The sequence below is a fragment of the Ammodytes marinus genome (genome assembly GCF_949987685.1).
Source record: "Ammodytes marinus genome assembly, chromosome: 9".
Taxonomy (NCBI): domain Eukaryota; kingdom Metazoa; phylum Chordata; class Actinopteri; order Uranoscopiformes; family Ammodytidae; genus Ammodytes; species Ammodytes marinus.
In genome coordinates, this window is record NC_137213.1 from 22205260 (window position 1) to 22218042 (window position 12783).

At 38.4% G+C, this 12783-nt stretch overlaps 1 protein-coding gene across 4 annotated transcripts in view; it reads right to left on the minus strand.

Moving 5' to 3' along the window:
- Positions 1–12783, minus strand: part of fgf12a (fibroblast growth factor 12a) — a gene marked incomplete at both ends in the record, with an annotated part of 36250 nt that continues 23467 nt past the window's right edge. For all 4 annotated transcript variants that reach the window (XM_080034668.1, XM_080034667.1, XM_080034665.1 and 1 more), the window contains 2 exons: positions 1–119; positions 5823–6021. In XM_080034668.1, the coding sequence (XP_079890794.1) occupies positions 1–119; positions 5823–6021 (318 nt within the window). The remainder of the gene's footprint in view (positions 120–5822; positions 6022–12783) is intronic.

Here is a 12783-nt window from a genome sequence, read left to right on the forward strand (position 1 = left end):
CTATGTGGAGTCCTGATTGACGGCTTTCCCTCCGTTCATGGTGGGAGTCCCTGAGCTCTTCCTGGAGTTGCGCTGCTTGTCCTCTATCTCATGCATCGACGGCTCCCTGTACATACAAACTGTTGGTGGTGGGGACGTGGAGAGGAGAGAGGGGAAGACAGGATGGAAAAGACAGAGGGGGGGGTCGGAGAAGGACAAAGAAAGGAGGAGCTCAGAAGGAGGGGACAATGGAGTGAAAGAGCAGATTGGGAGAGATGGATGTGAAGACAGAGACAAGGTCAGGTGCGAGGCTGGAGGGACAATTATACCAGGCTGGGAGGGATAACACAGGGAATTATGGCCGTGTCAGCACCTTTTTTTTATCACGTTGCTTGACAGGTTTTCATGATAGCATCTATCAGACACTGCTCGCACTTCCCTAGGAACAAGTTAGAGGTGATATTTAAAAACAAAACCTGTACAACAGACTAGAGCAGATTGTTTCCGCTCTCATATGTCTATGATACATGTAAAGCTACGACTAGAAGCTACTTACCGTAGCTCAGTTTAAAGATTGGGAAATGGAGAAGCTTGTTTTAAAAATTGACATATGCTACCTCCCAGCGCCCCTAAATCCTAGAAATGAACCTAATCCATATTGTTACCTTGATCAATGCCTAGATTAAAGTGGGGATTAAACCACAACTTGTATTCTCTACACTTTGGTCTTGGTACGGATGACATATATGACATATAATATGTTATAGTGAGTGGATAAGTAAGATTTATTGGTGATTGTAGGTGGATTGTTTTATTCAGCTTGTACAGCACCATGCTATCTTTCCCCCCCTGTTGCTCTGCGGTATGCTAGTGCTAAGCTAACCAGCTGCTGTTTGTAGCTTCATTGTAGGCATACAGGCATGGGAGTGGTATTGATATTCTCGTCTAACTCTTATAGTCCAGGCAAAATAGCGTTTTTCATAGAATAAATTGTAAAAGAATTTTTTTCAGCTCAGATAATTTCTATGAGGTGTCCAGAACAACATACTAAAAGTCCTAAGAAATCCTAGTTGGGGAAATATGTTTAATTCTCATCAATCCGAGATGTGTGCCAATAAGGCGAGACACCAATAAATCCCAATGGGGCTATTTTTTTCCTTTAGTCCTATCAAAATGAAACTTTACACAATGAAAGTATCCATGAAAATTTAAATGTTTTGTATTACAAGTTTCTTTGAAAATGTATTTTAATGTGCAAATGAGCTATACACTAATCGTACACGCCCAAAATAAACCCAAATAGGCTTAATTTTTTCCTTTACTCCTATCACAATAAAACTTTACATAGTAAAAGTATACTTGAAAAGTAAAACATTTTGTATTACAAGTTTCTTTTTAAATTAATTTGAATATGCACATGAGCTCCACACTTATTGAATATCCAATCATCGTACTGCCAATGGGTGATGGCGATGCTGCTTTTAGACTGGCCTCTATCCTGAAAAACTGGCTTACTTATAACAGGTGCCTCTCATGAATTAGATCCCCCCCCCCCCCAGCTAGTGTAATTTTTTACTTTTTTCAGTGCCATTCCCTTTCCAATGCCAAATAGACGAGACGTAGAATCACAGCCTGAAATGGCATGGAGAAAGAGGAGATTGTCACACACCTTGGGACCAATTAACTCGCCTTTTGGAATTTTATTTATTTTGACTATCATTAATTAATTTTGATCAATACCAGTATTTTTTATATGAAATAACAGATTTTTGTTTATCAATTCCACATTTTTCTTTACCGGAAATCAATTGTTAAAACTGATAAAAAATAAATTATTTGACAACTTTTGTATGTGCAAAAGTTTGTGAACCCTGAGCTGCATTGCTTAAATGGAGCAGGTAAACACAATCAGGTGGGCCAAATTGAGTGATGAAATGGACCAATGTAATGAGAGATCTTTAGGGAAGTAATTGGGCGGCACCAGATAAAACAGAGATAAAACCAGGTCAGTTTAGGCTCACCAAAGTGAACCCAAACAGGTCAGACATGCCAAAAGGGAAAGACAATCTCAGAGGATCTCAGGAAGAGAGATGTGATGTTGCACATTTGTCTGGGGACAGCTATACATTAATTTATTTGGTTCTTGTGCCATAAACAGCTTGTGTGCATTCAGATCAGTATGATGCAACAAGAGTACTAACAAGTCTGTGTCATCACCTACTGAGACTGTGTCTTTTGTTCTGGCAGAGGCAATGGCAGTTTGGACAATGAGCACATCTGCATCGTGCTTTGCATGGTTTGTGATACACCATTTTTTGTCTTACAAGTTTCTTTGAAAATGAATTTTAATATGCAAATGAGCTATGCACTAATCAAATATAGGCTACCCAAAATATATCTGCATAGGCTTCATTTTTACCTTTACTCCTACCACATTAAAACTTTACACAATGAAAGTCTACATGAAAAGTAAAACATTTGTATTAGAAGTTAACTTATAATGGTCAAGGCTTTCCAGAAGGGGTTGGTCGAACGTCAGAACAGGGGTCACATCATACTGCAGAGCTTGAGTTGCCACAAACCTCAATGTTGAGTATATGCAGGATTCAGCACTGGGATCAAGCTCAATCATTGGAAGGAATGTTACTGAAGCTCTCCCAGGGTGTTCATCTAGAAGATGCAGGATCTGCATCATACCAGACCATGATGGCCTTTGAGAGTGAAGGAGTAGGGATGTCTTCCACAAAACATCCAGCTGTGATGTTTTGTTATCTGCTGGCAACAGAGCCAGTGGCTGATACACAATAGGTTCACGTATAGGAGGAATCATAAAGTACTGAATGTGTATGCAACCAACCGCAGCAATATCTGCAGCAGTCACTTGGATCTTTAAAGGAAAAAATTAAGCCTATGCGGATATATTTTGGGTAGCCTATATTTGATTAGAGTATAGCTCATTTGCATATTAAAATTCATTTTCAAAGAAACTTGTAAGATAAAAATGGTGTATAACAAACCATGCAAAGCACGATGCAGATGTGCTCATTGTCCAAACTGCCATTGCCTCTGCCAGAACAAAAGACACAGTCTCAGTAGGTGATGACACAGACTTGCTAGTACTCTTGTTGCATCATGCTGATCTGAATGCACACAAGCTGTTTCTGGCACCAGAACCAAAGAAAGAAACAAAAACAAGACGGATATGGTGCATAAAGTAGACAAAGGAGTTACTTGGTCCCAAGGTGTGTGACAATCTCCTCTTTCTCCATGCCATTTCAGGCTGTGATTCTACATCTCGTCTATTTGGCATAGGAAAGGGAATGGCACTAGCCTGGAACTCCAGACCTGCCACTAGGCGCTGGCAAATTAAATGTGCTGCGCCTGTTGGTCTGGGCACTCTCCATTGAAGCTCATTAAATATGTCAAGAAATCCTGAGCTGCGTTTTAATTGGTTCTATCTGATATGGGCGGGCCAGAGCCCTATGTATGGTGCTCTGGGGCCTCGACCCTTTACAATTTGGAAGACGGCACTCAAATATTTCATTAGCAAGTAAGAGGAATGTTCTTTTTTGCCGACCGACCACGACAAAAGTTCAATTTAACAGTTAACCCCGCTGTTCGCTAAACGAACAGGGCTTAATACGTCACATTGTTCATTGCTCTGATTGGATGTAGTGCTATCAAATTGCGTGCAGTGGTATTTGAAGAGACAAATCTAATTCATGAGAGGCACCTGTTATACCCCTGGCAGGTAAGCCAGGCAGTTTTTCAGGTTAGAGGCCAATCTAAAAGCAGCATTGCCATCACCCATTGGCAATAAGTGTGGAGCTCATGTGCATATTCAAATTCATTTAAAAATAAACTTGTAATACAAAATGTTTTACTTTTCAAGTATACTTTTACTATGTAAAGTTTTATTGTGGTAGGAGTAAAGGAAAAAATTAAGCCTATTTGGGTTTATTTTGGGCGTGTACGATTAGTGTATAGCTCATTTGCATATTAAAATAAATTTTCAAAGAAACTTGTAATACAAAACATTTACATTTTCATGGATACTTTCATTGTGTAAAGTTTCATTTTGATAGGACTAAAGGAAAAAAATGCCCCATTGGGATTTATTGGTGTCTCGCCTTATTGGCACACATCTCGGATTGATGAGAATTAAACATATTTCCCCAACTAGGATTTCTTAGGACTTTTAGTATGTTGTTCTGGACACCTCATAGAAATTATCTGAGCTGAAAAAAATTCTTTTACAATTTATTCTATTTTTGGCCCCAAAATGCCTTACTTTGCCTGGCCTATTAGCAAGAAAGCAATTGGGTTACTTCCCTCAAATTTTCCTTCAATAAGTCATCGGATCATTTTATACTTGTATAGTTATATTTATTTACCTATTAAACATATGAAATTAAACTTCTATACCAATGTTTGTCTTAGTCTATTAACTGCAAATGAGATGAAATTTAATTACCGCCCAACCCTTTCCAATCGTTACCATAAATTGTTCCTTTTTTTCATCTGCAGGGCAACCTCTGTTGCACTAATTTCAATTCTGGAACTTTCAGAGACATTACAACTTGCTGCAGATAGGTAATCCATCACAGTAAATGCACAGTAGTGTTGCTGCAAGATCATTTATTAAGAAAAGCTCTCCTTGTTTGTAAAGTCTACTGTAATATCTGAAAATGGAAAGTTGCCTGCCAAGGTGAAACACTTATAAACAGGAATAAACTGTTTTTCAGTGTCCTTCTTGATTGTTCTCTGGGGTTAGTTTGAAGAAAACAACGATTGAAAATGGAATGATTTAAATTAATCAAATCTAAAACATCTTGTACCTTAAGAGCACACAGAGAGAGAGAACCATTCACATGTTTTTTACTTTTGCCCATCACTAAAGACCTTCTGGCAATTGATTGCAAATTCTATTATGAAAATTTTCCAAATTAACCAGGTACCTGAACCAAAATGTTTCATTTTAGGTGTAACACCAGCTGAACTCATATCAGAAAGAGACAAATACTTATTTAGGATACTTAGGATAGCAGCAATGAAACAGATAACAAGGAACTGGCTAAAACCTAGTCCACCATCTTTTAAAAACTGGAAGTCAAATGTAAATAATATTTTAGAAATGGAAATAATTGCCTATAAAATTAGAAACCTAGAAACTGAGTGTTCGATACGATGGAATAAATGGTTAACATATATGGATTGTAATTAAACTAGTATTATTAATATTCTGAAGAAAGTTGTGAAGAGCTGGAAGAGTTTAACTCGTCTGTATATACTTTCTGTGTTCTTTTTTTGTTTTTTTGTTTTGTGTTTTATTTTTTATTTTTATTTTTTTTTTCATATGTAGTACTGATGAATATATTTTGGCCTAGGCATGTGTGGATGTGCGTGTACATGTGTGTGTATATATGTGTATATGTGTGTGTGTATGTGTATGTATGTGTATATGTGCATGTGTATATGTGTGTGTATATATATGTGTATGTATGTGTATATATATATGTATATATATATATATATATATACTATTTATCATTACTATATTTTGTTGTTTTTGTTTATTTATTTACTTATTCTTTTATTTATATTGTTTACATTTATAAAAAAAAAAAAAAATGTTTGTAGGATGATGTAAATGTAAAAATAACTCATCAGAAATACTATATGATCCTACAATAAAGTATAAAAAAAAGAGCACACAGAGAAAGTCTCGTATACCCAAAATATAGTAAATGGGAATTTACATGAATAAGCTCAAAAGGGAACCAACCAAGCAAAAAAATTACTTTCAAAGCTTCAAAAACATGTTTCTACAAGCTTTCCTTTACCTTCTATGGGCCTCGGTACAAAGTGTGACGAAGGCTTAGTCTTCTTGGCCCGGTTTCCCCTCATGACTTGTCCCTCCTTCGTGAGTCCGAGGAACCAGGCCCGGCCCGACTCCTGCTGCCGGTACACAGTGGACGAGTAGATCACATAATAGTTCTCGAAAACGGACTCCTTGAACTTGCACTCTGGCGTGAACATCTCCTGCAAAGAGAGAGAGAGAGAGAGAGAGAGAGCTAATGATACATACTGTATATGCATTGGGACTTTGACATCAAGGTATGCATACAGTCCATATGAATTAAATGGTTGCACACAAAATGTATTTTTGTTACTTCATAAAAATCAAAGGGACACATGCCGATATGGCCAGCAGCGAAACGGACCGATGATTTTAATGAAGCCTCATTTCAGGAAAAAAATAAATAAATCTGTGTCATTTTTCACTCACTCTGCCAATATTGGCTCTAATCAGTAGCATGTGTACATTGCCAAGGTCAGTAAACATACAGTATTCACAGACACACACATACCTATACACACACCCTTGGAATCCAAGCAATGAGAATGATAGCCTTATTAGAATAATAGTGAATAGCGGAAGATTTGTATCTTTCTGCTCCATTATCAAAGCAGGGAGTCAAGGAGAAAGTCAAAGGGACACACAGGACGTGGGCAGGGATGATGGATACCAACCAGAAATTAGTTACGCTGATGGGACCGAGTGTGAATGCCAGATTATTGCCATGACAGTCCAAGAGACGAAAACAACGCTTTTGACCATCTAACCCTTGACGAAACTAAGATGCAATGGGAAATGCATTTATTTTCTTGAGGATAATGGTGGCAATGACCTTTAAATAGGCAGGGAAATGTGTATTTTTCAAACTAAATATTTACTTATACCTAAAAAAAACGAGGAGCAAGTGATTAACTTGCAATGACAAGGTGGACGCCAACTCTCAACAACCTTGCCCCCTCATCTCTGCTCTCCTTCCGTCTGAATGCTTCCTCACTGCAAGAGGCTAAGTTAAAAAACTAACGGCAGTCGGTTTGAAGGGCGGAGAAGTTGTGTGTGTCATAAACACCTGTGGATGCATGTGATGTGGAACAGTTGGCTTGGTGGATGTTGTGCTGTCTCGGTATTTGCAGGTGTTATCCTATATGTGTGTGCTTGGGTGTCAGAGCTGTATTTCTTTCATTAATATTTCCTGCTGGGTGTTGTGGCCTTTTAAGGTCCATTTGACTGACAGCCCAATTTTGCTTCCCGCTGGAGGTGACTGTTTACGTGTTTGTGTGTGTGCGGGGGGTGGGGGGTGCGTGCGAGCGAGAGAGAGAGACAGAGAGAGAGAAATAGAGAGAGAGAGAAATAGAGTGGGAGAGCAGATGACATGTTAACTAAAGTTTTGGGGTCAACCAAATTACATAAAATTTAAATAATAATAAATAACTTATTCTAATTTATCAGTTACCCATTGTCCTATGTAGATATATTTGCAGGTTCTATTTACCCATGTTTTGAGGTATCAGTATCTGAGTTTCCTGCCCTTCCTTTAGTACAATGAAGGCACTGGGAATTGTGTTTGGGGTGCTCAAAGCAGTGGAAAATTACATTTACATTTTGCACAATGGTGTCTTTCCAAACATAACAATTCACTCATTGCTTTGATTATTTTTCAGCTGCTCAATTTATTTTGAGGAAAGAAAATACCTATATAAACTGTTAACAGTGAAGTCTGTAGAATAGATTATCCATAGTAAAGGTGACTTTGAAAAGGAAGGTTGTAGTTTAACTTTTTAAATGTCATTTTTCAATGCGTTAAGCACCACAAAATGAATTCATCTATTCCACTCCACGGGCTGGGAGCAGAAATCTCAGAGAAGGACATCTCAAAACCTGGGCAAATTAAACCTCATCCATCTACATTGTTGTTGTTTTTTAAAAATGTTATAAGTCAGGTTTAATGACCCTTAAAAGTTGTTTGCAGGATAATGCAGTTAACAATTATATGTCAAACAAATTGATATTTCTTTCCTGGGTGCAACGAAACAAGCTGTAAACCAGTGCTTCTCAAATGGTGGGGCGCGCCCCCCTGGGGGGGCGCCGTGAGTTGTCAGGGGGGGCGCGGGCTGCCTTGATTTCCAACTGACATGCTTGTGTATGGTTATATCCGCGCGAAAGGCCGCAATTTGCAGTAAATAAATGTCCACATGTGTCTCCAAGTGTCTCTGTAGGTTATTTAAAAAGAAATCAAGCAAGTAGACTAATAATAACGTTAATGAATTATTGGTTATCGCATGACAGAAGGCCTATTGGCCTATAATAATAAAAAAACACCACCTTAACTATGTTTACAGTTTAAAAATGTGTTGAATGAAATGCAAACCTCAGTGAATCATTTGCTCTTGTTTCTCTGTCCTGAGATTCACACAGACTGAGCAGTCTTGTTTAAATGTTACAAATTGAGCTAATAAACTGAACTTTGAATGTTTTTGCTGCAGAAGTTATCTCACCTAATTTTTGTTATCTAATTTGATAATAAGGTGATTGTATGCAGAATGCTCGTGCCAGAAACTCATACAGTGGTTTTGTACAGATAAATAAATAAATATTGGCAGGTTCTCAATAGTATTTCAATTTAGGGGGGGCGCGAAAAAATTTCTGTCCCCTAGGGGGGGCATGACAGAAAATAATTGAGAAGCACTGCTGTAAACTAACCGATAACATATTTTTTCTACCTTCTATATAATATAAATAGTTATAGCAAACCTCTTATAAACAACTTACTTACACATCCAGCAGACACATAGTTACATTACAATTCATTAGAAGGCAGCTAAGTTTTTACAGTTGCTTTATCAATTGGAAATAGGGTCGATGAGAGCTGTGAGAGTGAATTAAAACAGTAGAGCTGTAGTCCCCTAACACCAATTGTCCATTGTTCATGTAAAAATATTTACTAATGCAGCTTTTCCCTCCCAATTACAGTAGAAAGCAATGCCGTACCATGAGTAAGTATATGTGTCATAGATAGTTTGCCACAGCTCACAATGTTTAAATCACAGAGTTTATGAGCAGCCATTTTCAAACAAAGCAGTGCATAGCTGACTGTTCAAAGGACTCTGCGAAGGTGAGGTCACATGGTCAGCGACATGGAACCGTCTCACTGGTCGGCAGGCGGTAGGACGACCTCTGTAGTGAGCTGGTGGTGACTGAGTTTATCTGGGCCTGCTGACACACTGTCAAACAGCAGACATCTCTCTCTGTGTTGGGGCGCCGGGGTTCACATAGTGCCTCTCTGGCTGCGTGTGCATTTGTGTGTGAACATATGTGTTTGAGTGGTGGTCTGGAGGCAGACATTGATACATTACACACACACACACACACACACACACACACACACACACACACACAAACACGCGCACTACTATCCTACCCTTTACAATCAGCTACTTTGCTTTGCTGACACGCTGTAGTATCCCCTCCAAACGTGTCCACAAGGACAACACTCTGTTACTGTCTATGACAAGGCTTGAAGCAGTTTAGAAAGCACCCTGGCGGGGCTTGGGAATGATAGGGGTGGAATGTAAGTGACTTTGAAGTCTTTGACAGAGTACCTTGTTTGTGGATGACTGAGTGGAAGTATGAGGTGAAGAGACTGGGTCGGAGTTTCCAGTGATTAATGAGATCTCCTTAATGGACATACGTGAGTCACGGAACAATGCAGCGGAAGGAAAAGCACAGAGGTAGACATTGGCGAACAGCCACTTGCTCACACAAAATCCAATGCAAGACTCGTGCACATACATACACAACAGGTTTGCCCTGTTGTCACCGCTGCGAAAACAAGAAAGATTAAAGAAAAGGTGTGCCACATTTCAGGGTTTTGCTTAGTGATGGTTAATTTACATGGTAAATTACAAGGACGACTATTTATATTCTGTGGTGATATGAAGGAGAAAGGGCGAAGGACTGTTTAGTGAATCCATTAGGGGTCTCAGTAGGGAGCTTAAGATAAATATAGACAGAGGTCCACCTGAGACCCAGTCAGCAAACACCATGCAACCTTACAGAATATTAATGTATCAGAACAGAACAATTTTAAGTTTTTCTTAGTCGCTTTGGTGCTTTTCTCAGATCAGAATGAAAATTATCATAACTATTAGTTCAACCTCCGCAACATTTAGTCATTTGAGCACATCATAGTAGCAATTTCTCCTTCCTCTGAACAAATTGCAAATGCTTTTGGACATGTATCAGTTGCTTTCATACAATTCTCTGCTGTTTTATAACATTGTCATTTGCTTATGTCATGTCAGTCAAAATTAACTATACTTATGGATGCTGAATAGTTGTTCCCAATAACACTAATAGTCTTCATTTCATTGCTTGAGTCATTACATACAAAATTGTTGAACAGGGTGTTTTTTTATGTTTGTTCTAAATAAGTGACTGAAGTGTATTTTCCTTTTGCACAATGCTGTAGAATTGCAAAGAGCATATACAGTAAAAATGTGAAACATACGTATTCAGTGTCTTGTACTCACTTACTCCCCTAACTACAGCAATGTGTAACTTTACTGTAGTTTTCAAATGGCTGTGCAAGTAGTGTATAGTGGTGTCTTGAACATTTTCAGGTAGTGTCACCGAGATCTGACCTTTTTTTTGCATTGGAAAACACTGAGAGAATAAACTGTCATAATGAAATGTATGTATAATTACAACATCTTGTTTATAAACGGTGGTGTCAAGACTTCTCATTTTGATGACACTGGCAGTTTCATTGACATGAATACTTGCTTTTGAGGACTAGACTATCCATTTTGAGCAAGTGACGTACTTTTGCAGGTTATCCACTAGGTTTTGCAGTTTGCACTAATTGTTTTGAGAAATGCACTAACTGCTGTGCAAATGTTAATAGTGATGTGAGAAAAGCACCAAAGCGACTGAGAACAACTGTAACCACTGAGCCACCTAGACAGCCATATGTAATGCTGAGTTTCAATTTCACATGACAGCTTTAATTTTGTCATATTTTCCTCTAGTTTTTTGCATTTTCTAAACCAATGAAACCTGTTGCCACACAATCGCAAACACTACAAACAACGACAAAACTCTTGATTCTTACCGATATACGTATGAGTGAGGTGAGACGTTAGTTAGACATTAGTTTAGCTAAAAAGCTCTCTTTCTTACTCTTTTTATCCCTCCCCTCTACCGATCTTTGTCTCTCTCTCTCTCACTCTGAAAGTCAATCTCTTTTAACACGGTTTCTGTTCTGCCCTTTCTCAAACTCCACTGGAGAGGACATTCACGGTTAATGGCTAAAATCAAATCACAATCACATACTTGTCCCAAATGTAATGGAGAAAACCCCATATTGTCCAAAACACTCTGTTTCTCTCTGTACTTCTCCTTCTACTTTCATTTCCTGATCCTCGTAACATTTGTATTTTTCTCTCTCTTCAGCATGAAAAAGCACAATCAATCCATTTCCTGACTTTTGCACTGTCAACACATACGTACATGCAACTTTACAATGTGCATGTACACTAGTCTAGTAGTACGAAAACAATTAAAGGTGTGTATTTTCACTACATTTTATGGACTAAACAAACAAGCAATATACACAAAACATTATCTACGGATTAATTGCAGTCATAACACAACCAGAAACACCCACACACCTCACTAAAATGTGTTCTATAGACCAAAAACAAACACATTGGAGCGCAGGCGGCAGAAAGACTTGTCATAAAATCCCCTATTATCATTTGTCACATGAACAAAATATGCTTTCCCTGTCTTTATAACACCAACTCTCTCTTGCTCCACCCCTCAGGGGCTTTAGTACAGTTTTTACTGTGACACAGAAATAGGAAGCTTTAAAATTAATTGCAGATTGAAATAAAGAGCAAGAACAGTTCAGAGGCCGCTGTGTATGTGTTTGCGTGTGCAGTGATGGACAGATTTGTCCGTTTGTCAGAATGTTTCATGGATGGATGGATGGATGGATGGATGGATGGATGGATGGATGGATGGATGGATGGATGGATGGATGGATGGATAGATAGATAGACAGACAGACAGACAGACAGACAGACAGACAGACAGACAGACAGACAGACAGACAGATACTGTAGTACTGTAGACAGATAGATAGATAGATAGATAGATAGATAGATAGATAGATAGATAGATAGATAGATAGATAGATAGATAGATAGATAGATAGATAGATAGATAGATAGATAGATAGATAGATAGATAGATAGATAGATAGATAGATAGATAGATAGATAGATAGATAGATAGATAGATAGATAGATAGATAGATAGATAGATAGATAGATAGATAGATAGATAGATAGATAGATAGATAGATAGATATAGATGGATACATACATACATACATACACACATACTGTACATACATACATACATAGATATATAGCAGAGGGAGAAGGACAGACAGAGTACAGTGGTTACTGCTGTGTAGCAAACTAGGTCATTTTGAGAAGTGTTATAAATAATGGAAGGGAGCTCTTCATTGTAGATCCTCAGCCCCCACGCACTTCATCACTAAGCACTCCACACAAGCATTATCACCCTGCTCACCCATGGCTACATCAGATCCACTTAATTGACCAACAGTAATCGTAAACAAACCACAGTAAAAAAAAAGAAAAAACAGCCAGGTACCTGGCACCCAGATGAAAGACTAAAGACAAAAGGCTTCTCAAAGTGGTGTTGCAACTATTCAGATTTGTCTTGAAAGCACATGTCACATTCCCTTACTAACTAGACAAGTGCAAAGAAGCAGGGAGGGAAAAATGGAAAACGAGGGAGGGCAAGACACATAGGAGTATATCCCTCGGTAATTATCTCCCAGGAGGTGGGGGGCTGTGCATCTCTGCTCTCAGATATTAGGGAGAAAAAACAAAACGACTAAACAAGCAGCAAGA